General features: G+C 30.9%; 1 protein-coding gene across 13 annotated transcripts in view; it reads right to left on the reverse strand.

Annotated features, from left to right (window-relative positions):
- The window catches only part of LOC145285826 (protein CLEC16A-like), a 154,181-nt gene that overhangs the window by 107,767 nt on the left and 22,003 nt on the right, over nucleotides 1-24,411 (reverse strand). For 6 of the 13 annotated variants that reach the window (XM_080134263.1, XM_080134261.1, XM_080134260.1 and 3 more), the window contains exon 2: nucleotides 13,756-13,831. The exons of the other annotated variants lie outside the window; for them this stretch is intronic. In XM_080134263.1, the coding sequence (XP_079990389.1) occupies nucleotides 13,756-13,769 (14 nt within the window). In that variant the 5' untranslated portion in view covers nucleotides 13,770-13,831. The remainder of the gene's footprint in view (nucleotides 1-13,755; nucleotides 13,832-24,411) is intronic. 13 annotated transcript variants of the gene reach the window in all.

The raw sequence follows: 24,411 nt of genomic DNA on the forward strand, positions 1-24,411 counted from the left end.
TTTGAAATGTCTTCAGACACTGGGAATCAACATGCTTTGTATAGGTCAAGAACAGTAAGTTTAAGTTTTACTTGTTCAATTTTATAAACTTCCTATTTTTAAGAAAATAAAAAAAAAAAAAGAAAAAGAAAAAAATTGATTTATATTGAAAACGATATACAATAAACTTATCGTAAAACAGTGAAAAAAGCAATCATTGCTAATATCTAGAAAATATTAGAAATTAACTAGTCTGGTGAAGGATCGTATAGGTTAAACCAAGTCTGGTAGAAGGTACCTCAAGGTATTTTATTCACATGTGTAGATCATTTTATGCTAAAAATGATAATCATTTTTTTTAATGGATTTGTAAAATGAATACAAATATATGAATTACTAATTTATTGTCATCAAAGTAGAATGCAAACATCAACAATCATCGCATAAAATGAAACCAGATTTGTATTTTTCAAACTAAAACACTTCCAAGTTTCAGAGTTCAACTACTTGTATGCACATAAGCTTCTTTATTTACACAAGAACCCATTGTTTGTATCTCCCACTAATGAGGACACAGAAAAAATTTATGCAATTAACTACATTAATGTAGGTCACCATTGTCCTATTATTTAATGACATTTAACCTTTTTTTCTGACCATTCAAACTTAATTTGAAATAGTTCTAAGAGATACACGACAAGTTTGTAGGCAATTAAAACAATTTTATCACAGCCTAAATCAACAGATTATCTAAATGAGATTTTGCCTGTAAATTCCAAAGTCTTATCTGGTTTAGTCACAGTTAATGTAAAGTATTTAGTTAAGTTAATTATGTGAGATGGCAGATTTAAGAGTTGCAGAACAAGAAAATTTGTAAATTATAAATCACAAAGCAAGTGTAACTTAGCAGTGAAAAAGCAATCATTGCTAATATTTAAACATAAAAATTTTAGAAATGAACTAGTCTGATAAAGGATCGTATAGGTTAAATTGACTCTGGCAGAAGGTACCTCACGGTATTTTATTTATCATTTTTAGCATCAAAATGATCTACAAATGTAATCATTTTCTAAATAGGTTTACATTGTAAAATGTTTTTAGATGTGTTCAAGCAGAAGCTTGAAGAGACCTTGTTGTGTAAACATTTTTAATGCTCACAACTTTGAAAGACCTGGATCAGTTAAATGTGTGATAACATTTATCGCAAGACGGGTTAAAATCAGGGCCCTACATTGCAAGTGAGTTTTCAAAGTGGCGACTAGAAATAATGTAACACTTCTCTTTTAGCGATTGTATTTCTTTCACTGACTCTCTTCCAAAGCTCACTACCGAGTGAAAAATATTTTTTCAACTTTATATATATATATATATATATTATTAATTAAATGTTTTTAACTCTTTTTCAAGATGTCTTAACATATTTTATTAATCATTTGTTCATATATATATATATATATATATATATATAAAGCTGGATGTCTGTGTGTCTGATCACGAATAGGCTTCTATATGGTTGACTATTTTAAAAAACTGATTACATATGATAGATGTATCGAGACACAGGAATGGGTATGTGATCTGTCAGAATGGTGGTTCATTAAAATTGTGGGGTCTGCGTACGTGCCTGGTCCACAAACTATGGAAATAAATTAAAAAAACGTTTACAAGTGTTTTTGATATAGATGTACATAATACTTTGATAAGTATGTTTTAACTTAAATAGGGATGATATAATAAAATTGTGGGGTTTGCGTTCGCGCCTGGCCTCCACAGAATGGAAATCGGCACAAACTTTAATAAAAACTTTTCATATCTATCTGCGTAAGTATACTTTGATAATTATGTTTCAGTTTGAAGAAATATGGTATAATAAAATTATGGGGTGTTCGTTCACACCTGACCTTCATAGAATGCAAATATGTCACAAAGTTTAACAAGGTTTTTTTAATATAGATCCACAGAATATTGCGATAAGTGTTTCAGTGTGAACAGGTATGGTATAAGGAGTTTATCTATTTTATTTTTACTTTCATCATATTTTGCTTTGGTTTTGATACTCCCAAATTCAACCCAAATTTACAACCCTTCCTTTTCATAACCTATCATACTTTCATAAATCAGAGTCCATTTTCTGTAGGCTGTTTTTGAACCCAGTCAACGACGAGTACTTTTGCTAGTATATATGCTAGTTCGTTTTTATATACAGGGTGTTCCAAAAGTCTTGGCACATTCCAAGTCCGCATAACTGCTTAATTGTGAATGGTAGTAAGATGAAAGCGGTGCCATTTTAAAGCTAAATGCATTAAGTTTTTTGTAAGGCTATACCAAAATATACCAGATATACCAGATGTGTTTTTTAGTTCTAGAGATATTCAATGTCAAAATGTGCCCAAGACTTTTGGAACACCATATATATATATATATATATAAAAAACGAACAAAGTTAAATTATTTAAACAATAAAAGTTTAATAGAACAATATACTTTTTTTTTTTTAAAGAGGTTTTTAAAAAATATCTGAAGAAATCGGAATGTTTATACCTTCAAGTATCAACATAAAATTTGTTGTGTATTTAGAATTACGCTTAAAAAAAAAAAAAAAAAAAAAAAAAACCCAAACTTTTATGTACATACTCGTCACAGAATGAAGATGTCATTCTAAAAATCACGTGGGTTTGGCTAGTAACTTTTCTATTTGGCTAGTAAACAAAATATTTAGTTGTCAAAGGTCAACTAAAGATAAGTTTGTCCGTAGAGCCCTGAAAATGGATGCATCTTAGTAACCATCCTTACTCTGTTGCAGTTACAAAGTTTGAAAGAAATGGGGGCAGTGGAGAAGATTACACAACTACAAGAAGTCTTGCAAAAACAGGTTGCGTACACAAAGATATATGCAAAGAAATGATCAGGATGTAATAGGTGTGAAATTCACGACGAACGATGAACAGATGTGCCGAGATAAGTCCAAGCAGAGAGTCTGGCAACAGCATCATGAAATGTTGCATTCTCCTGGAACCCGAATCATCTAGCAGGAGAACAATCAATGCGTGACAAAGCATCACAGATCAACCCAGGCATGATAGAAAATGCTCGAGGCAAAATAAAAAATGCCAGGGCTGCAAGACAATAGTCTCTGATAAGATTTTGATGTCAACCCTGTCAAATCGAAAACACTTGTAGGAACATGTGCTAGAGTTAATTACATTGTAAATTACTATAAAAGGAAAATTAACAGTCATGCGATAATTATAGAGGCCTGAAGCTCCTAGAAACAGGAACGAATGTGATTATACATGCAGTAAACATTAAGTTGATATATATATATATATATATATATATCTGATGCAGTTTGGTATTTTATCTGACAGAGCAATGTCATTCATTGTTTCTCAACTACAGAAGAGATGTATATACAATGAAAATGAAATTGCGGCACTAAGGCAAGTTTAACCAGCTTCCTTCAAAGGAGGAAGTTTCATGGGAGTATGTAATTCACAAGTGGTCCCCAGTTGCATGTATCCCCGTTAGAGATGACATTAGGTTTTTGCAACTCTTGCAGGGAGGTGTTAATGCCCCCCCCTACATACAGGGCCTAACATTTCCAAATTGGTCATCAATCCGGTGCTAACCAGGCTCAACATTGCTTAATGTCAGTGAAAATATGATTATACCATTAATTTATTTGTTGCGGACTATTACCCTCATCTTTATTAGTTATTGTTTCACAACATTTCGATCAAGTATTCCTCTGGCCTTCATCAGGTGGTAACCGCGACAGGATAGGAACTCCGAATCCCCTAACTGCATTCTCAGCAATTACTGCCATCCATAGTTGTCTTAATATGGCACAATCACGTTGACACACCGGTTCTCGCCAGATCACAACAGCTGAATTAGACCCTTTTATTTAGGTGATAGATACCAGGGGATTGCCGGGCAACCTTACTGGTCAGAAAGAGACAGCTTGGTCACCCATGTGAAATACATTTTCTCTGTAAAGGAAAAAATAAAATTTCCAGAACGTTAAATACTACTGTAAAAGATAATTATTTTGAAGTATTTAACTATGTTTAGGCTCGAGGGATGACCTTACAAGTCAAGGTCGAAAATCAACCGGTTTGTGAGAATCGATGGGAAACTTTAGACTGCAGAAAGTTACCCGATTGGGATGTATAGAGGTGGATGATTATCCAATCAGGGTGAACCAGAGTGTGACAGTGAGCGAGAGTTGGTTAGATGGGAAATACACTACCCCTCTATACATAAGGCACTCCAGACCAAGAAAAGTCAGTTGATAAAGTTTTGGAGTCTGAACTTGAAAGATACTGTCTACCACCTTATCCTGCATGAAAGCACCCCTCTACTGACCAATTGATAAGCAAGAAATCGATTGTTAAAAATAAGGAAAACAAGGAAAAGGCTCAATTTGAACAACTATCAAAGACTACTAGAAAAGAAAAATAGATTTATTTTATTCTGTGAAAAACTGTACATGATTATTTTTTATTCTCTTGTGAATAATTAATCTTTATATGAAAACTACAACCAGAATCAGCGTTGATTTATTGTTATTGAATGGTTTCTAGCAAGCTTTCTCTCTCTACGAGGCAGGAAGAGAGTGTAAGGAGCATCATGTTATATGGCAGTGGATGCTTGGCCCTCATCTGACAAAACCCAACTTATTAGGTCAGAGGATTTGCCCAGAACAGATTATTCACAAGACAAATCAGTTACACTGTCATGGTTATGTGGAGTGTTCATTTTTCTGTAGAAGCATGAATGCCTTAAATTGCAGGAAGGTTGCCTGGTCAAGGAAATCTTAGAAACAAATGATTAGACAAGACTACACTGACAGTTGACCTGTTGAACCATATGAACTAACATGTGAGCTTGTATAAGCTCAGAAAACGTCTAATTGCCCAACAAGAGTAAAATGGCATTAAATGAAAGAATTTGAGCAGCAAATTTGGAATCCATAGTAAACTGGATGGATTCCCCTTCATTCTACAGGATATGCATATGTTGCAATAAATAAAATTAGAACAGGATATTAAATAGCATTTGACCATAGAATGAGTCTTGTAACCAACAAAATACTATCTGATGAGAAAACTGGGCAAAAATAGACATATAGAAGGAATATAAAAGACTATAAATATCAAAAATACAAAAACTAATATATATATATATATATATATATATATATATATATATATATAAATAAAAAGATGACTGTTCATGACAAGGAGAGTCACATTTGACTCCATTGACAGAATGTTGCATCAAAATCACATCCCCATAAAAAAGTTATCACTTTCAGCAGCCTTTGAAAACACTGTATTCGAAATGAACATCATGACATTGGTACTTCCTCACCAAGTTTCCTAGCAATGATAGTTGTTCTAACAAGACAACCTCCAAATTGTGTGTCTAAATCAAAACATGGATTCCATGAACAAAGCTTCTTTCTTAGAACTGCACATCTGTGGAACTGTTCCGTCTGCCTGCTTCCCACCTGACTACAACTTGGATGTCTTCAAGTCCAATGTTAACAAATTCCCAATGAACCGCTCTCTTAAGTAAACACTTCATTAAATCTCCACACTAGCGTACTGTACTTGCAATAACTCTTATCCCTGAGTGGCTTCCAGGCCTCGATAAGTTGTAACCGTGTAAAAAAATAAAAATAAAATAAAAATAAAAATGAAGTCCATAATCACCCTACTAATTTTCATTAAATGATAAATGCCACAAATGTATCCAGAGGCAGAAGTCTGAAAGCACATGTAAGGAAGAAAGTCTGACCCCCCTCCTAAGAGAGTCACCACTTATCAAGGCACAAAGGCCATTCAACGATAAGGGTTAATGAATGCAAGGTGGTTGGTTGTTTTTGTTTTATGGCATATCAACCCTTTCCAGGTTATTTAATGCCGAATTCAAAGATTTTGAAAAAAATTTTTAATAGAATATATTTGTTGTTTTCACGTTGGTTTCTATTTAACCCATAGTTGGGACCCTAACAGGTACTACCACTCCGGGTCAGAGTGGACCTGGGAGCAATGGTAATTAAAGGGTCACTCCACACTCCCCAAAGCCCACAAGCTGAGGCCTCACCACTGGATATAGTTTAAGGTCATATCCAGGACCCTCATTGAGGGACTTTTACCCTCTGCAGGGGGACAGTCGGCGTATTCTAATGCCCCACCGACAGGGCCGCAATATAACATTTACTAAAGTCTAAAATCACTCAGTAATTGACACCCCTGGAACATATCTACAAGGCAGTGAAGTCTAGTCCAAATGCTAGACTTCAACTTGTTACATGTTAAAAAGATTCAACTTAAAAAAAAAAAAGGCTTTGCTACTAATAGATTTAGAAATCTAAAGAGATGTATAAAAAAAAAAAAAAAAAAAAACTTTATAAAGTCAACGTTTGACAATGTTTACAAATTCCTAAATAAATGTATTTAACAGACTCCAATTACATAGGCAAATCCACTCAATTCCTTGTAACAATCATACCCAAACAAATATTTGGGATTGAGAACCCTCCCCACTTTTTCAATTTTGTTGAAGTTGGGGATGGGGCATCTAATTGGATTAGAGACATTCACCTGCCATCTCATATTTAAACCGAGAGATCTTCAAGATTCTAACTGTCCTTTAATTTGAATTTCTTGCACTTGGTTCACTGGAATATATTGTCACAGTTTTTTAAATTCTTTTTCATGAGTCCAGTTGCTTGTATAATTAATGGAAGGATGAAGATTTTCCTAAAACATTAAATGATTGCATTATCTTGTGAATTTAATGGCATGTTGCAGATCAACTGAATTTAATAACTAAGTTAAAGAGCATTTTAAAGTTATTGAAAAGTTCTTACCCATTTTTAAATTTGCATTAAAAAAAAAAAAAAAAAAAAAAATTAATATATAGTCAAAGTTTTAGAAAAAGTTCCTCTTTAATTATTGAAACAAGAGTTTCATTATAGGCAATCTATATTTCTATAAAAGTGAACGTGTCTGTATCTGTGTGTACATTTCCCTATGCAATAACTGTCAATTTTTAGTCTACAGACTCGAAATTTGATATACAGGGTACTGACATTTGGGAAAATCTATGTGATCGGTTTTCGGCTAGAAATTTGGCTGTTAAGGGGTCAAAGTTCAATGATTTTGACCTTTGAGAACTACCAAACGCCGACAATTCTGGGTCTAAAAACTTGAAATTTTAGATATAGGTTCCTTGGACATGGATCTAACTTGATTTGAGCCCAAAACAATGAATGTTAACGTCATAATAGGGGTCAAAGTTTAAAAAAATTGACTTTTTTTTTTTGCTCAACATAAACCTCAACACCCGGCAACGCTGGGCTCTCGGGCTAGTATTTTCTAAGTATGCAATAAATTTTAATCCAACTTTTCTCACTTAATCTTATTGGTCCACCGACTTATCAGATTTGAACCTTAGAAGTTATATAAAAATGCAAGCCAACTATTTACAAAGTTTTGGATTCACTAGATAAGCTTTGATTTCAATGAATTAAATATTTCAAACCAAGACAACATTATCAACTATGAATGCAGAAATATTTAATTTTTAAAATAATTTAATGAAATTTATCTTTAGAAATTCTTTTTATGTACCATGAACAAATAACATTCTAAGATCTAAAACAAAGATTGCGGGGTGGGGGGAAATTAATGCATGTAAAGATTCACATGATTCCTAGCATTACAAAAATTGATCTAAAAATAATCTATAAAAAATTAAAGACAATATTTCTCTCATAATATAAGTATTTTTAAGAAAATACAAATAATTCAACAAATTGGAGCTAGTTATTAAGATTAAATTTTCCAGAGAATTTATTTTCAATTAAAGTTTGAAATATTGAAATAGGATTGAATGTATATTTTTCTTTCATTTTTTTATTGGAAGCAGAAATGTGGGGGAAAAAAAAAAAAAAAAAAAAAAAAAAAAAAAAAACTTTACTCGAGGATTATAGGAACTTTATAAATTTCTAAAATTCAATAAATATTTTTAAATGTTTTGTTGCAATCATGATGCCACGTTATTTCACTTGTTACCACTTATAGACACAAAATAGGATAAAAGTTTAAAGAAAATACTAGCAGAAGTGAGGAACCTCATCTCCTTTTGTGTCAAGCCCATAACACCATTTCTTAAAAAAAAATTTGAATTTTATTTCTATAATTTCTCTTTTGGAGCGAAACCCAAAAATGTATGCAACATTTATTTAATAGAAGGGAGTGAAAGTAACTTTATTTTCACTGAAATAAATTTCAATGAATTTATAGTCTTTAACCCCCCCCCTCCCAATATCACTCATCGTTTCCAAGATATCAGAGTATCTCTTTGTAGACTCATTCAAGCTATGAAATGAACCTCTTACTAAAATCCCCCCCCCCAACTCAAAAAGATTTGGATCATCTATTTTTCTCATTTTAAAATATTTATTTTCATGTATGAAAAGTATGAGATAATACTGTATTCCTTTTGGTTAATATGAAATATACTCGAGTACTATAGGTAATAGTTTCAGAATGGCGGTCTATCTCCAAAATCTTAAGAGTAGTTTGTGAACAGATAGGAACTAGTAATTTATAAAGATTGATAAAAAAAACAAAAAAAACTGCATCTCGTATTCAAACATTTGTGCAATTTTAATTTAAATTTTATATAACGTTATATCCATGAAAAAGAACATTACATTCAGTCTGAAGACAATGATAGAAAGTAAAATAATAAAAGTGCAATTATAAAATCAAGCAGATAAAAAAAAAGAAAAAAAAAAATCATTGAGAAGGCAAGTTTCTCTCCTGAAATTATAAAAAAATGTTACACCATCCCGAGTATTTTTTATTCATATTTAACAGTCTCATATTTGAGATGTGAAAGATTTTTGGAAAAATAGATTTTGTACGAATTTGTAACCCAAATATTGTCTTCAATTGGTTTTGTTCATTTACTGATTTTCTGCATTGCTATCATCTTTCATAAATATCTGCATACCTGTTTACCAGTAATGCTTCAAGCAAACTACTATTCACTTTTAATTTTTACTAATTCAATTTTAGGTATACATGGTATTACTCTTATGTATCAAACTTATAAAATTTTTAATTTCAAAAGCTTTTTAAAAATTTCCCTTATTACATATTATGATTATGCTGAACATGTATAACACCAGATTGAAACTTTGTATGAAAATCAGTCTTTGAATTTGTGTAGATTTTGGTGGCTAATTAAATAAAACTACTTGCCTCCCTAACAAGGGTAGAGTTAAAAACAAGGTTGGTTTTTAATATGGGAAATTGATCACTCTGGATTGGGATAAAAATATTGCCTCAATCTGATTTCTCCTTCACTGACTGAAGATAGAAAAGATGAAATATATCAGAAGAGATACACTTTGCTATTTTAACACACTAAGCAGAATGTTAAAAGCAAGAAAAATGCCAGAATTGCAAAGGCTAGCCAACATTTAGATAAGCTATGCAATCAATAATATGTTTAAAAAGAAAAGTGGATGAGCGAGAGAAAAATAGAAATGAAAGCAAATTGAGAATCCAACAAAGAAAAAAGAAAATGGCTACTTCAAATGAAGTAGATACAAAATATGGCTTAAATCGTTTTCAGTTTGGTGCAAGTCAAGGATTTTGACTGCAATTCATTAAGTTATTTCAATTCCTTGCATTACAAAATTTAGGCTTTGTTTTAAGATTTTACTTGGAAAAAAAACTGTTAGATTAAATTTAAAGTCTTAAAGCGATATTAAACTTATTCAAAGCAGAACACTATTTCAAATATTTTGAATAAAAAATATTACGTTTATTACTTCAATTCAAATTTACTTACCTGAAAATCTATAATTTCAAAAGTTTAACATAGGAAAAAGTGCATTCTGTTGAATCTTATTTAAACAATTCAGAATAAAATGTTACTCTAGAACTTTACACTTAATAAAATGAATCTAATATCAACACTAAATCTTTAGAATATTTAAAAATTGAAGCAATTTTGGAGGGGGGGGCGGGGGATCTATTTAAGAATAATGCAAACAAAACTCCACTGATTATAATTAACATTTTCTGCAAACTATATTTCTAATCAATATCAGATCAAGTGGTGAGAACAATTTTACAATAAACTTAATTTCAAACTGAACCTTGTTCTAAAAAAAGAAAAAAGAAAAAAAAAAAAAAAAAAAAACTTAGTATCAATCTTAAAATTTAGGGCTATATATTTCTAAAGAAAAATTAACTCATTTAACATAGAAAACATTTTTCTTGATAGCTAATTGTTAAATATTTAACATGGCTAAATGAAATGCTAAATTAATAAAACTAGAGTTACAAATGTTAAATTATTGACAATCATTGTGAAAACAACGTTATGATCCCCATCTGACATCAATTAAAATGAATGGCTCTCGTCTTGGGGAGGCCTCAAGTTTTGACAGGCTTCTGGGCTTGACCTTTACTTCTGATCTTAAATGGAATACGTACATCAAATCTGTTGCCAAGGCCGCTGGAAAAAGATCCTTCTATTGATCCAGTAGATCGATCACTGCTGATGCAATTCTCTATCTATATAAGAGCCAGATACGTCCAAGGATGGAATACTGTTACCACATATGGGCAGGAGCTGCTAGAAAAGACGTCCTGCCTTGATAGGGTTCAAAATAGACTTTGTGGCCTGGTGGGAGATGTCCTTTTCTCTTCGCTGCAACCTCTATCTCACAGAAGAGATGTTGCGAGTTTGTCTCTGCTTTATCGTTATTTTCACGGAAAGTGTTCGACTGAGCTTCAATCTATGGTCCCCCCCCTCGCCAAACTTTCACAAGAAACACTAGACTAGCTGAAAACATCAATAATTTTCCCCACTCTTTATCTGTGCCTAAACCTAAACATAGATTCCATGATCAAAGCTTCTTTCTTAGAACTGCACACCTGTGGAATTGTCTTCCGTTTTCCTGCTTTCCAGCTGTCTATAATATGGTTGTCTTTAAGTGCAACGTGAACAAGTTTCTGATGAGCCGTTCCACTTATGTTAACAAATTTACTGAACTTCCATTACTATCGATTACTATATTGTCCTTTTGACTACTCTACACTTTTTAACCCTTATCCTTGAGTGACCTATCGGCCTTGATAAGTGGTGACGCCTATGTAAAAAAAACAAAAAAAAAATCATTAATCAATAACTTACAAGCATATACGCATGAAAAATCAGATTTTAGTTCAAGAAAGTCTTAATGACCTATAAATATCTTCACTTTTCCTGAATACTAAAAGTTCTAGGTTATTTGGGTCATCAATAATCACAGAAGTTTGATTTTCATATATTTTTGTAAAGATTAGACTAATATTCAAGGAAGTGTTTTTGGTGGGGGTGGAGTGGGGGTAACGGTTAGGTCATCTTTATATGTTAGGTTTTCAGATAGAAATGATTGTTGGACAATGTTAAATACACGACAAGCCCATCTAACATTTTTAGTTACATTTCATGGGTGAAGGCAATAAGAAAATGTCAGATGTAATTTTAAATGCCAATTTATAATTTGAGCTAACAATGAATTTTTAAAAAAAAAGGGGAAAAGATGGAAGTCACAGGAAAAAAAAAAAAAAAACTGAACATCAAAACTCATTTTGCATGTTTAGGTGGTGATTTACTATTTATGGGAACAATTATCAAAAAATTTTAATTTTTTTTTATCTTTATTCCATGCTATATTATTGATCACCAATATTAAAAAGGAACAAAGTCGGTCTTCTGATTTTATCCAAATTGTTCTAGTTTTTCAAAGAAATTATGAAAAATCACTTTTTTATTTTAATTGAAAATAGGGTCATCGATGGGAAGGTGGACAAAATGCTCCAGAATGGATATAAATTGCAATATCTATTGATATATTATATCTATATAATTAATGTTTTGTCGAAAATTCACTAAAAAGTTAAGAGCCATATCTGTTATTCGGGAGGAATGTTCAATTTTTCTGTGATTAGAAAGATTTGAAAGCATGCGAACAAATGAACGGGAGTGAATTACTAGGTCCAATCCTTCCTTTGCCGGGAACCAACAATGAAAGCGTATGCAAAACTATTTAAACGAGTTTCATAGACTAAGTATTTATCAAGATGTATGGTGAAGAAGTCATGAAATGGAAAAGTACAACATTTTATTCATTTTAGGAATTCGTCAAAAGACCGTGTTAAACCATTGATTACAAATCAACAAATTAAGAGGAAAAAATAAATTAAAAGTAATGAGCACGACCTTTTAAGAGAAAATTTAATAAAGTAATAGTTAAATATTTGATTTTTTTTTAAATTGCAATTTTTACCCATTTAGGAAACATTTTCACACCTCTCACTCAAGGTGGGGCAGGCACTAACCAAAGATTTCCTAGGGTCACAAGTACACAATTCATGTAATCAACCATTAATCAGAAATGTTGGGGAAAACCTAATTAGTGCGATTTTAAATATTTGTGGAACATTGAATCGTCAACTCGGAGGTCATTTTTAGTTCTACAAGCGAACCAACCAGAGTTCTCCCAGAGTCACCAATATGAAAATAAATTAATCCTGAATTTTAGTTGACTTGAGGACAAGGAGGAGAGGTAAAATATTTGAGATATTTCCAAACCCGTCATTCTTTCCCAGAGAACAAACTAGCAAGGTTTTTTTTTGTTACTTTGCTTTTCATGTGAAATTGCGCAAGTGTTTAAAACTAGGAATGAATTGAGAAAATCAAACGACTAACAGTGACATAGGTCCTTTCTGATTACCGTTGGAGACAATGCAGGTTTAGTCGTGGAATAATGCACTTTTCAGTTCCGAGATACACACGAGCCTAGTTCCAAAAATGCTTTCCATGATTGTAAAGACAAATAGTGACTGCCCCTTACTCAATATACCAAAATAATTTAAGTACATTTTTTTTTTCTTTAGTTAGAAAAATTTATGTTTATGGAAAAAAAAAAATATTTCACCTTTTATTTATACCAATCTTTGAGTTTATGGAGCTCTATGTAACTACAGGGCATATGCAAATAAATGACAAAATGTCTATATTCCAAATTTCAAGATGTTGTCCCTTACCGTTTATTTCTTTCAACATGCTAAAAATGGTCAATTCTTGACTGCATTACGAAACAGATGGTGTCAAGAATTGAACGTTTTAGCATACTGAAAAAAAAAAAACAAATAAGATGGACTAAAGCTTGAAATTTGGAATATAGACATTATATAATAAATAAAGGCATAGCCATACTGACTCCCCAGTATTTGTTCATTTGGAGTATCCTGTCCCTATTATATCTCGTAGTTAAACATAGTAAAAAAAAAAATTAAAAAAAAACATTAAATTAAAAACTTATCACATGCATAAACTCAGTTTTTATTAAATTATTTACAAATATAATTACAGTCAGAATTTTTGCAAGCAATATTTGTCATATTAGAAAGATTAAAAATAAAATTGAGCAAAAGTAATGAATTAACAATTGTTAGGAAAACATTGTTTTTAGTTGAAGCTAAGAAAAACAAAAAAAAAAATTCACCTATTCTCCAACTTAGATAATTGTGTAAACTTTTTTCTAGCTCCACTTTTAAAAGAAAAAAGAAATTGGTTAGTAGGAAAATTAAAGTTACTGTCATATCAGTTTGAGAGAAAATAATGCCTAATCCTTAGCGGTGTTTTTAGTGCAAGTCACAGACGATGAGGTCAGGAAAAGGGCCTTACTTTATACCCTTCATGCTGCTGCGAATGGCATCAAAGATATTCCCAATATTTTTCTGTCATTGAATTTCTGTCCATTCTATAAGGAAAATAGAAAAAACTGAAGTTCGGACAAGCATGGTAAGATATCTCAAATGAGAAAAAAAAAAAAAAAATTAAATGTAACCATTTTTGGTTTGTGTATAAAAGGAGAAAAAAAAATATTTGGATTATTCGTACATATTTAAATGATTAACACTACACTCATCTTGGACGTTATTCTCATATTTTGGCTAATGTAACCTCCAATTTTTTTCAGGTCAATCGTATTGAACTCTGGAATCCATACAGAATTTTGAACTGAACCATTTATGTAGATTATTTTCATTTCATCAACCATGGCAGAGTAGAACAAGAAGCCTAAAATAATTCTATTACTAGTATAATCTGTAGCGAGGATTGAACCTTCATAGGACTCATTTAGAGCCGAGTACTTGAACATGTTTACGTTATACTACAAAAATTTTATAGGATTTCTAATCATTTATAGAACGAAAATCCACTCCCATGGATTAAACTTTTCAGTTTGAAATTCTGTATATGTATAGTTTGACAATACTGACCTTAAGGTCAAAGGTTACATCAGCCAAAATGTAAAAAAAATAAAATTCAAGATGAGTATAGTAGTCCAAATAATACAAATGATCAATCTTCATTTAAAAATTTTCGAAACAGAAATAAGTTAAAAAAACATTTTACATCCAATAAATATAAGGCAATTATTTGGGCAAATAAAAACTTGTTCAATCACTTGAAATATAGATACGCACATTGAAAACATACAAAAGTTAAATTAAAAAGAAATTTATTTATATAATATAAATATCATTTAAAATACTTATTTGAATCCTTAATGAAATCTAGATTTTCAAAAAAAAAAAAAAAAAAAAAAAAAAAAATCATTAACCCATTTTGATTTTTATTCTAAAAACTTTTTCCCATTAAATAAGAGTAGATCCAGTTTATCTACTTTTAGAAAATAAAAATGGTAAACTGACAAGAAAATGTGTTTCTAAGAAGATGACCAAATCTAACAGCCAACTATTAGCAGAAATAAAAGAAAATCTGAAAGAAAGTATGGTGAAGAAGTGATTAAATGGAAAAGTACAGTATTCTATTCGTTATTATGCATGAAAAATTTTTTTTTTAAATATCAAGATCAGCTAACGGTCATGTGTGAACCGCTGAGACTCGATAAATTTTTAAATATACACATCACCTTTTCTCGTGCATGTTAATATACCTATCCCCTTTTGTATCTTATCCACATTTTTTCCAAGCATCCATCTCTGATACAAACTAAATCTTTCAGGCTTAAGCTACTTCATTCCTAGCTGATAGCTGGTTTAATCCAGCGTAGGAAACATTTTTTAGCAAGCATAGTACGATTCTTATTTTTACATTTAAGTTCTGAGAAAACAATGCTTTTAACCCTTTTTTTATTCTAAAAATGAATTCGTTGTAGCTCTTACTACAGAAGCTAAATCAAATATGTACGAGTATGGATTAACAGCTACTAAAAAAAAAGTGTCACATTGAAATCATTCCGAGAGCAAGCAATTTAAATTAAGATTTAAGGTTAAAAAAAAAAATTAAAAAAATAATGGTAGCGATTTGTCAATTTATAAAAAGTGTTTAATTTTAATTGGGTAATACAAGCTAAGTGTTATGTGACAAGTGATTTTATACAAGCAATTATTGTAAAAAATAAGGTTATGATGTTAGAGGCAAAACAACTCATGCTCTAACAGAATTTCAAATTACAAAATGCAAACAAGATTCAAACATCAACATCCTTAAATTTTTTTCACAATTGTTACATTGAACTTCATTTTGTGAATTCAAAGAATTACTCTACAAGACACATTTTTTATTTCTATGTTTAGACGTTTTAAACCGGCCTAGTTTAGAATGAGGGGAAAAGAAAAAGTGTAGATTGGTGTAGACTGGTTATTTGTTTTATGGCATATCAACCCTTTTCAGGTTATTTAATGCCGAATCCAATTATTTTGAAGAAAAGTTTCATAGAATATTTTTTTTTTCAAGTCAATTTCTATTTAACCCATATTTGGGACCCTAACAGGTACTACCATTCCGGATCAGAGTGGATTTGGGAGCAATGGCAATTAAAGGGTAGCTCCACACTACCCAAAGCCCGCAAGCTGTGGCTTCACTATTGGATATAACTATATCCATATAAGGTCATACCCAGGACCACAAAATTGTTTTAAGTTTTCTCATGCATAGTGCATCAAAGAACATTTTGATCAGTTTATAATGTATGCTTATTAACAATGGATTTTCCATACAAACCATATAAGTTCTTTCACTATCGTGCATTTTTTTTATTTAAAACGGGGTTTAGTAAAATAAATAATAAAAAAAATCCTGTGGACATGCATATGAAAAGTATGTAAATAAAATCAATCCCGGAAAAATAAAGTAACCGTCTTCATAAACAAGTAGGTGCTAGTTATAAAAAAAAAAAAAAAAAAAAAAAAAAAACAGAAGTTCACAAGATGACTTTTTCATCAGTTTCATTTTTGTTTCACATGCTAAGACTTATTCTGTACTTTCACTTAACAATTTAATGAACAAAAAGACCATAAAAACTTGAGTTTAACTTTGAAATATTTTTAAAAAATAGCACGGTACCTTTTCTGTACAAGTACAATTATTTCTTTTAAAAAAACATAGTTTTAGTAAATAAAAGTTTAGAAGCAATGTCAAAACTCATTTCACAAAATAATTTAAGTGACTGAAATAGGAATTTCAGTGATGTAAACAAGTTTTATTGAAATCACAGAATTAGTGAATCTCAACAGGGGCTTTGTGTTTAGAGCAATAGTTCTTGACATATCAAAGGCTTTTGATAAAGGTCTACTTCACAAGATCAGCTATAACGGTCCTCTATTAAATCCTTTCTCTTTGATAGGCTCATAAGACTAGTCGTCGATGGGCAAAAAACTCTTCCTGATCTTCAATGATCTAAATCACATTCTTAGATCATTCGTAGACATTTAAGCAGAAAACACTAATCTATGGCAATACTCCAAAAGGCCAGCAATGACTAAGATCTTTCTGGTTCTTTCTTCTTGACCATGAGAATGTGGTGCAATGGGGAAAAAGGTGGTTGGTTAATTTTAATGCATTAAAAACAACTTTCCTAGAACTGTCTGCCTATGGAACTGTTCTGCTGGTCTGCTTTCCAGCTGACTACAATATTGTCCTCAGGTCCAACATAAACAAGTTCTTACCTTATAAATAATCTCATACCAAATTTCCACTACAAACTTATTACACTACTGTCCCAGTGGCTACACACACATTAATCCTTATCAAGTGAGCCCCCAGGCCTTGATTTGGTAATCTAAAAAAAAAAAAAAAAAAAAAAAAATACAAACTAACCCTTGTATCCTAGAGTGGCCTTCAGGCCTTGATAAATGTTGAATTCCAAGATGATAAAAAAAAACAAAAAAAAACGCTTATATCTCGGTTCTTTAATTTTGCTCGAGATCATTCCAAGTTTTAAACCCCCTTGTGTATGTAATATATAACTGCTCAATACTGTAGAGCTTTTTAGTAGTATAAAATATACATTTATAGAAGGAATTCGTTAGACTAACAATTGACCTGGTGAATTCTTTAGTAAAAACAAACTTCTGTGTAACTCATTTGCTACAAGTATGTATTTTGACATTGCATATATACATATGTTTATATATATTTGCAGAATATTCTGGTTTATTCTTAAAATTAAACCATTATTTTATGTGAAAAAAAAAAAAAAAAAAAAAAAAGTCAATTTTATTCGTAAAAACGTAAACATACTTTAGTTTGTTTTAAGACTTAAAGTTGTGGTTTTAAGATTGAAGAAAAAAAAAATGGAATCCAATTTTTTTATTTATAAAATTTAAAGAAAGATCAACTTTTATGCAAAGAAAAATCAGATAGCCATAAATATAATTATATTAACTAAAAATTTGTAAAATTCTTATTGACAGTCCGACTGTTCAACAGATCTTGCTTGGTAGAACTTCAGACATGGTGTCATTTTTCAGTGCAAAGGCCTGAATTTATATTTACGATGGCTATAACAAAAGGCACCTGTGACTAATAGTGTTTTGTTCCAAGCCTGATTTAAGTAAGGAGCACTGTATTCTTTGTTCTATGTAATCCCGATATTCTGCGCCAGCGTAGATATGGTTTTGTACTCGTACAGAATACGAACTAGGCTTTTTCTTTTTTTTTTTAAGTTTATATAGTATTTTTTGCTTATTAAAATGTTTGGTGAAAATATAGAATAGTTACAAAAAACTGTTAAGAATGGCGTTCTAAATAAAAACATTACAGCACGTTCTGTATTCTGTCCCATTTTATATGTATATATTTAAATGTTTGCGTAAAATTTGTGACAAACGACGATGGCGACAGTGATAAGAAAAAGAGGTTTTGTTTTGAAATATCAGTGGATTCATTCATTAGGGCTGAAGTAAGCATAAAAATAGGTATTTATTAGATTTTTTATCCTATTTGTTCATTGTTTTGTTGGGTGACACCATGTTTATTCCTCGATAGTTGTTTGTAACCATATGAAATTCCATAAATCTGATAAACATGTGAACAACCAATGAAATTGACTGAAACATAAATTCTCAAGAGAGATTCATATTTCCGTAGAGTAGCCTAATGAGCTAATAAATGCACAGAATAAGAAAATGAACACAGTGCAGTTGTGAAAAAAATATGTCAAACTTATCAAAATCCTGGTGTCATTTGGGAGAGGGAGAAGAAAATAATGACAGTAAGTAATCTGCTTCCACCTGTAAATATGACAGGTTTGCAAGATTGACTCTTTGGAAATATAGAAATTTACGATATTGAATAAAATCAACTAATAATATTCAGAAAAACTTGCATTAGGAATTGGTAGGTATTACAATCATATTGAATTAATGTGGCGTTTGTATTGCTATTTTTTCTTCTATACAGGAGAAACAAAAAAAGTATTTTATTAATTATAGAGATGACACCTTTAGATGCACCTATAGGTGTTTATAAGAACTTCAATTTGAAATGTCATTTTCATTGCTAAATGTGCAGATTAGATGCATATTTCTTTCTTTTTTAACCCTGCATTAGTCCCACGAGGTGTTTTGTCACCCCAATTTTGCTTAAGTGCTCATAATTCCTAGTTGGCAACATTTTTTCCTCTTTTCCAGTACCAAGTACTCTCCTGACTGCGGGTATAGCACACATTGTATCTGTTTTCCTTGGAGGTAGATGTCACTTTGTCCTTCTAGGCGTGTCCAGTCACCCCAGCTAACTAACGTAGGTATGATTTTAGGATTTATATATTTTTATATTTTTCCAGTGGGGGAAAACATTTGTAGATATAAGTGCATATTATGTATCATTAGGCTACTCTGTAATATTTAATATGTTTTCATATTTTTTTTATAAGTTTTGATGGGATTATTTTATTTACAATTTATTACTCAGTCTTGTAACTATGAGCTTAGCTAAGGTAATTTTTCCTTAGTTTTATAATTTCATATTAATATCAACAAGCTACAATGGGTTCAAACTGTTCAGAGACTAGATATATCGTGAACCAGCAGAATAGCTATATTTTACAAAATAACATTTAACATCTTTTTGTATTGGGGTGTATAAATACCCCCTGAGACTAATGTTTGGAACGCAAGATTAATGGAAATTGTTTGACGTTTTCATAATTTATCAACTTTATAAATCAAACCTCCATAATTGTTCCACAAACAAGAGTGACATTTTTTTTTAATTTTCTAATCAATACACAACTTCTTTGACACAATTTTCTCAACATATGTTACAAAGATCGACAGAAAATATTTACCAAATGGATGTTAAGAAATTGCAGACTTGCAAACGTATTTCCACATCATAAAATGCAGACTTTTCTAAGCGTTTATGCAACTAGAAACGATATATAAATTTTAAAGTTTTTCACAGAAAACAATTGCACTTGAATTACACCAAATATGACAAACCCATAAAAGAATTGGTTTGCAGCAAAACAAGCAATTTTTTTTTTTTTTTTTTTTTTTGAGATGTTATTAATGCAAAAACAATATTGTAAACAATACATTGAACAAAAGTGAATTTTTATACGACTTGGTTTACACAGCTTTCTGCTGCCTCCTAAGTAGACGTCTCAACAGGAGATAAAAACAAAATTGAAAATATATTAAGTGTCAATAGGCACGATTTTTTTTTTTTTTTTTTTTTTTTTTTTTAACTCTTTCACCCCAAACAAGGTATATTGCAACTTTGACATACGGTGCAATTATTTAGGATCATGTCTAATAGGGGATGATGAGTTGAGCAGCAAGATGTCTGTTTGCATTACATTAAAACTTTTGCAGATTAGTACAGTCAGAGAAGCAGAAACTGTAGACAATTTTCCAGCTATAAGGGAAGCAAGACTCTGCTCGCTATTTGAAGAGTTTGGAAAGAACAAGAGCTAACTCAGTGGAGCATTTCTTAATTAGTATAGCAGGGATGAGATCAGACCACGTTTTTAAACAGGAGGAAGAAGTTGAAGATAAACATGGAGTTTGTGGCTGACCCTTTCCTCACCCCCATGTTTTTTTTTTTTTTATGTTTATCAGAATTGAAAATGGTTAAAATATACTAAGGATTCCATTGCCAATTCGCAAGGGGTCAACTTCCTTGATGCGAAATGCGATGAACACATTTGGAGCCTACTTAATCCATTTTGGGTGAATGGCATTAATTACAAGAGGAAATTACGGATTCATACCGTTCTCAGCACTATTAGTGCATAATTAAGAATTTGAACTTTGCATAAAGGATTTCACATCACAGTTGTGAAGTCAGGTTTTAAGAGTTGGATTTGTAAGAATGCTAGGAGTCTAACATAACTTACGGTTTTGCAATTTTGTTTCATATCTTGCCAATATCCATTTGGATCATATCCCCCCACCCCCACCCGACAGAGAAAGACAAGTTTCAGTCTTACAAATATGAAAAACATTGTTTTATATTTAATAAACTGAACAAACTATTTAACGAACCTCTAAAACTTTGCTCTATCAGTGAATACTTGACAAATGTCATCTTGTATTCTCTAAAAATGACAAGTTGTACATTCAGAAATTTATCACTGAATATTTTTGAATAATTGTCATCAATATGTTGTCATTCCTACGATCAATGTAAATGGTTTGATAAAATGACAAGAATTATAAGATGCAATTGAATCGAAAGACAGTTGATACTGATTATGAACAGAACAAAGATTTTAAAGTTTTAAGCCAATTTTTGTAAGGTGATATTTTTTTTTTATTAGATTAGTAGAAAATATTTATTCAACCAGTTTACTACAAAAATTAGGTTCACTAACTTTCTTCTCTGTGATAAGTGAAAATGTTAAACATCCTTGGCATAATATCTACTAGTAATGATTACTATGAAAACTATGCGTCTTGTTACCTTGTTTCCATGTATTAATTTAAATAGAAAAAAAAAAAAGTCTTCCAAAAATATTTAAGTTTATATACCAAGAACTGGCTTTTGTTACCTTATTCCTGTGGACAGTGGATGAAATCATAAAGGAGGTTATCCTTTAATGACATCATCTAAAATAAATGGATGACATCATCGACCAAATCAGAAAAAGATAGGTTGGAAGAGATCCTTTGTTTTATCTAGACAAATCAAGGGGGGATATAGTATTATATTATTTATAGCATTGTGATTGTATTTTATTTTTTTATTATTTTAAAGAATCTCTTAAAAGAAAATTAAAAGCTTTTCTCTTTTGCTATTAATGCTGTATCACTTGGTGTGGTATGGCAACTGGATGGACACATCAGGACATTTAAGATGATCATAAGCAAAACTATTGAAGATCAAATAAAATTGAAAATATTTCACTTTTTATCTGTAGAAGAAATACTCCAACTTTTGTTCATTTTAATAAGTGTACCAAGTAATTAGTTCCAAACACATTTAAAATGCATCAACATTGTACCATAAATTATCCAAAGAAATGTACTAAAAAAAAAAAAAAAAAAAAAAAAAAAGTTATTTTTAAATCAGACATTTTGAATTGTCATTCTGATGAGAAACAAGGACCCACAATAAAAAAGTTGATAAAGATTGCATTAAAAAAAAAAAAAAAAAAAAAAATGTTCTTGGATTATTTGAATTCAAGGTTTTATTAGATCGGTTTTCATTAACTACAAAAGCCAAACTAATTCCCTTTAATTGAAGTCAAAATACCATTTTAAAATTTAAAAGGCTTCAAAATGATTTTAGAATTTTGCAGTATCATGATAGTGAAGACATGTCAGCCATTTTCTTAAAAATTAAAATAATTGACACGTCTTTATTATGACAACACTTGTGTTCTAAAATAATTTTAACTGTAAAATAGAAATTCATTTCTGACCCAAAGAAAAGTTTAAAAATAAAAAAGTAAAACATGATCGTTATGCAAGGTTCTCAAAATAAAATAAAAATGCGCCCCTATCATAAAAGTATCAGACCTGTTTCCAACTGCATTTGCATAAATTCACTAGGAATAACCAAAAGTGACTTAAGCATTCAAATTTATAACCGACTTAAATTGTTTGGTCAAAGATTGGTGGAATACAACATTTGTTCTTTTAAGCAACAATATTGCCTTCTTGGCCTTTGAAACAATTGTATTTTCAAAATTTTTAAAAGCAATAAAATATATAAACAAGATCAAAGTGTAGTATCTGTTCTTCAGATGCTGCACTTCAATTTCTTGTTCTGTCAGTGGAGGAGAAATCCTTCACGACTGAGACAATTTTTATATGTTTCTTTTCTCCACGTTAAAAAACGACCCTGGTGTCTGTCACATGGGGAGGCATTGTAAATAGGAACAATAAAACTATAAATCTGACAATGTATTACTGTTACAAGTTTTTGTTGCATTCATATACTTTGATAACTTAAATTCCTTTGAGGTTTAGCAAGTTCAACATTTTTTTATTCAATAAAATCCAAATTTTTTTTTAAGAGTGAAACATTGAAATGCAAGCAGATACTAACAGTGAATTTAGATTTTGATCAGCTTTGAGAAATCTAGTTTGTGTATTTTCATATGATGAAAACAGAACACTGGGGGGGGGGCATTTGCCTTTTCCAGATGACAATACTGACATTGAAGAAAATCACAATGAATATTCAGATGCATCCATTTCATCTGCGAGTTTAATGATGAAAATGCTACTTTTAAATTAAACAAGACAGACAACAGACAGAAAACATCTGGAAGAGACAAATTTAAAAATATTTTATTTTAAAATGAAACAGGATTAACCAACAATAACAAATCTGCACAAATTAAAATGTACGTAAGCAAGGCTGCCCCCACACTATCCCTAATGAGTGATTGAACAAAAGTCAACTACTAACTACAATATTGTTGCACAACCGTAAGATATGGTCTCAGCACAAAACCTTCGCACAGTGAGGATCTTTGACACATCCAATTTATCAGGATCTCCAACCAAATCCCAAACCGCACCATCCATGAGATGTAACACCTGCCATCACAAAGACTTAGGAGACCAATTTGTTCACGTTTTTAAACATTGTGAGGAAGAAGTTTAAGATTTGGATAAAAACAGTAAAGACAAAACAGTTTGTGGGTGACCCTTTCCCCGCCTCCATGTTTTTTTGCATTTGTCGGTGGAATCGAAAATAACTGAAATATACAGAGGACTGTTGCCAATTGGCAAGGGGTCAACTGCCTTAATGCGAAATGCGATGAACTTAATTGGAGCCCACTCAATCGATTTCTATAAAAGAAAATTTTAATACTTTTTTTTATTATGGTCTTCAAATAAATTTAAGATAATTATGTACCTGCTCCAATTAATCCACATACAGTAAAACCCTGGGATACAGCATTAAAAATTAACAAAATGAAGTACAGTATATTATAATACACATGTATATAATCAAATAACACTGTAAGACGGGCGAATACCGTAACCAGTGGCCAGAAAACATCGTAACCTGAAAAAACAGTATCCTAGGGCCACCATATCTGAGGGTTCTACTGTATTTCATTAAAATTTGAAAATTTTTACATGTAAAATTAGAAACATTACTGTATACAATCTGTTCATCTTAGTTTGTAAATGTAATGAAATTATATATATATATATATATATATATATATATATATATATATAAATAAATAACAATTTTTAATATTCATTAATCTTGAGTGCACAATGAAATTTCATGAGTAGCCTCAAATTGTAAATTAAATAATTTAAAAAAAAATAAAGTTTATATACTTTTTATATCTTATATCTCCTGTATGGGAGATATCCATATCTAAAATAATTTTTAGATTGATATAGACAGATATTTGAGAAGATTAGATTCAGCCACTCCGATAAGTCATGACGAAACACGTGTCGGTGGATAATTATATTTTAGAAACAATATATATGCTGCTCCTCATATGGGGGTACCAAGTTGGTTAAAGGGAAAATTACTTCCAATTCGCATTTAGGTAAAAATGCACTTTCGTAAATAATTAAGTTCATTCAAAACGTATCGCAAAAA

Source organism: Euprymna scolopes, chromosome 10, assembly GCF_053919585.1.
Source record: "Euprymna scolopes isolate OS-2025 chromosome 10, ASM5391958v1, whole genome shotgun sequence".
NCBI classification, from domain to species: domain Eukaryota; kingdom Metazoa; phylum Mollusca; class Cephalopoda; order Sepiida; family Sepiolidae; genus Euprymna; species Euprymna scolopes.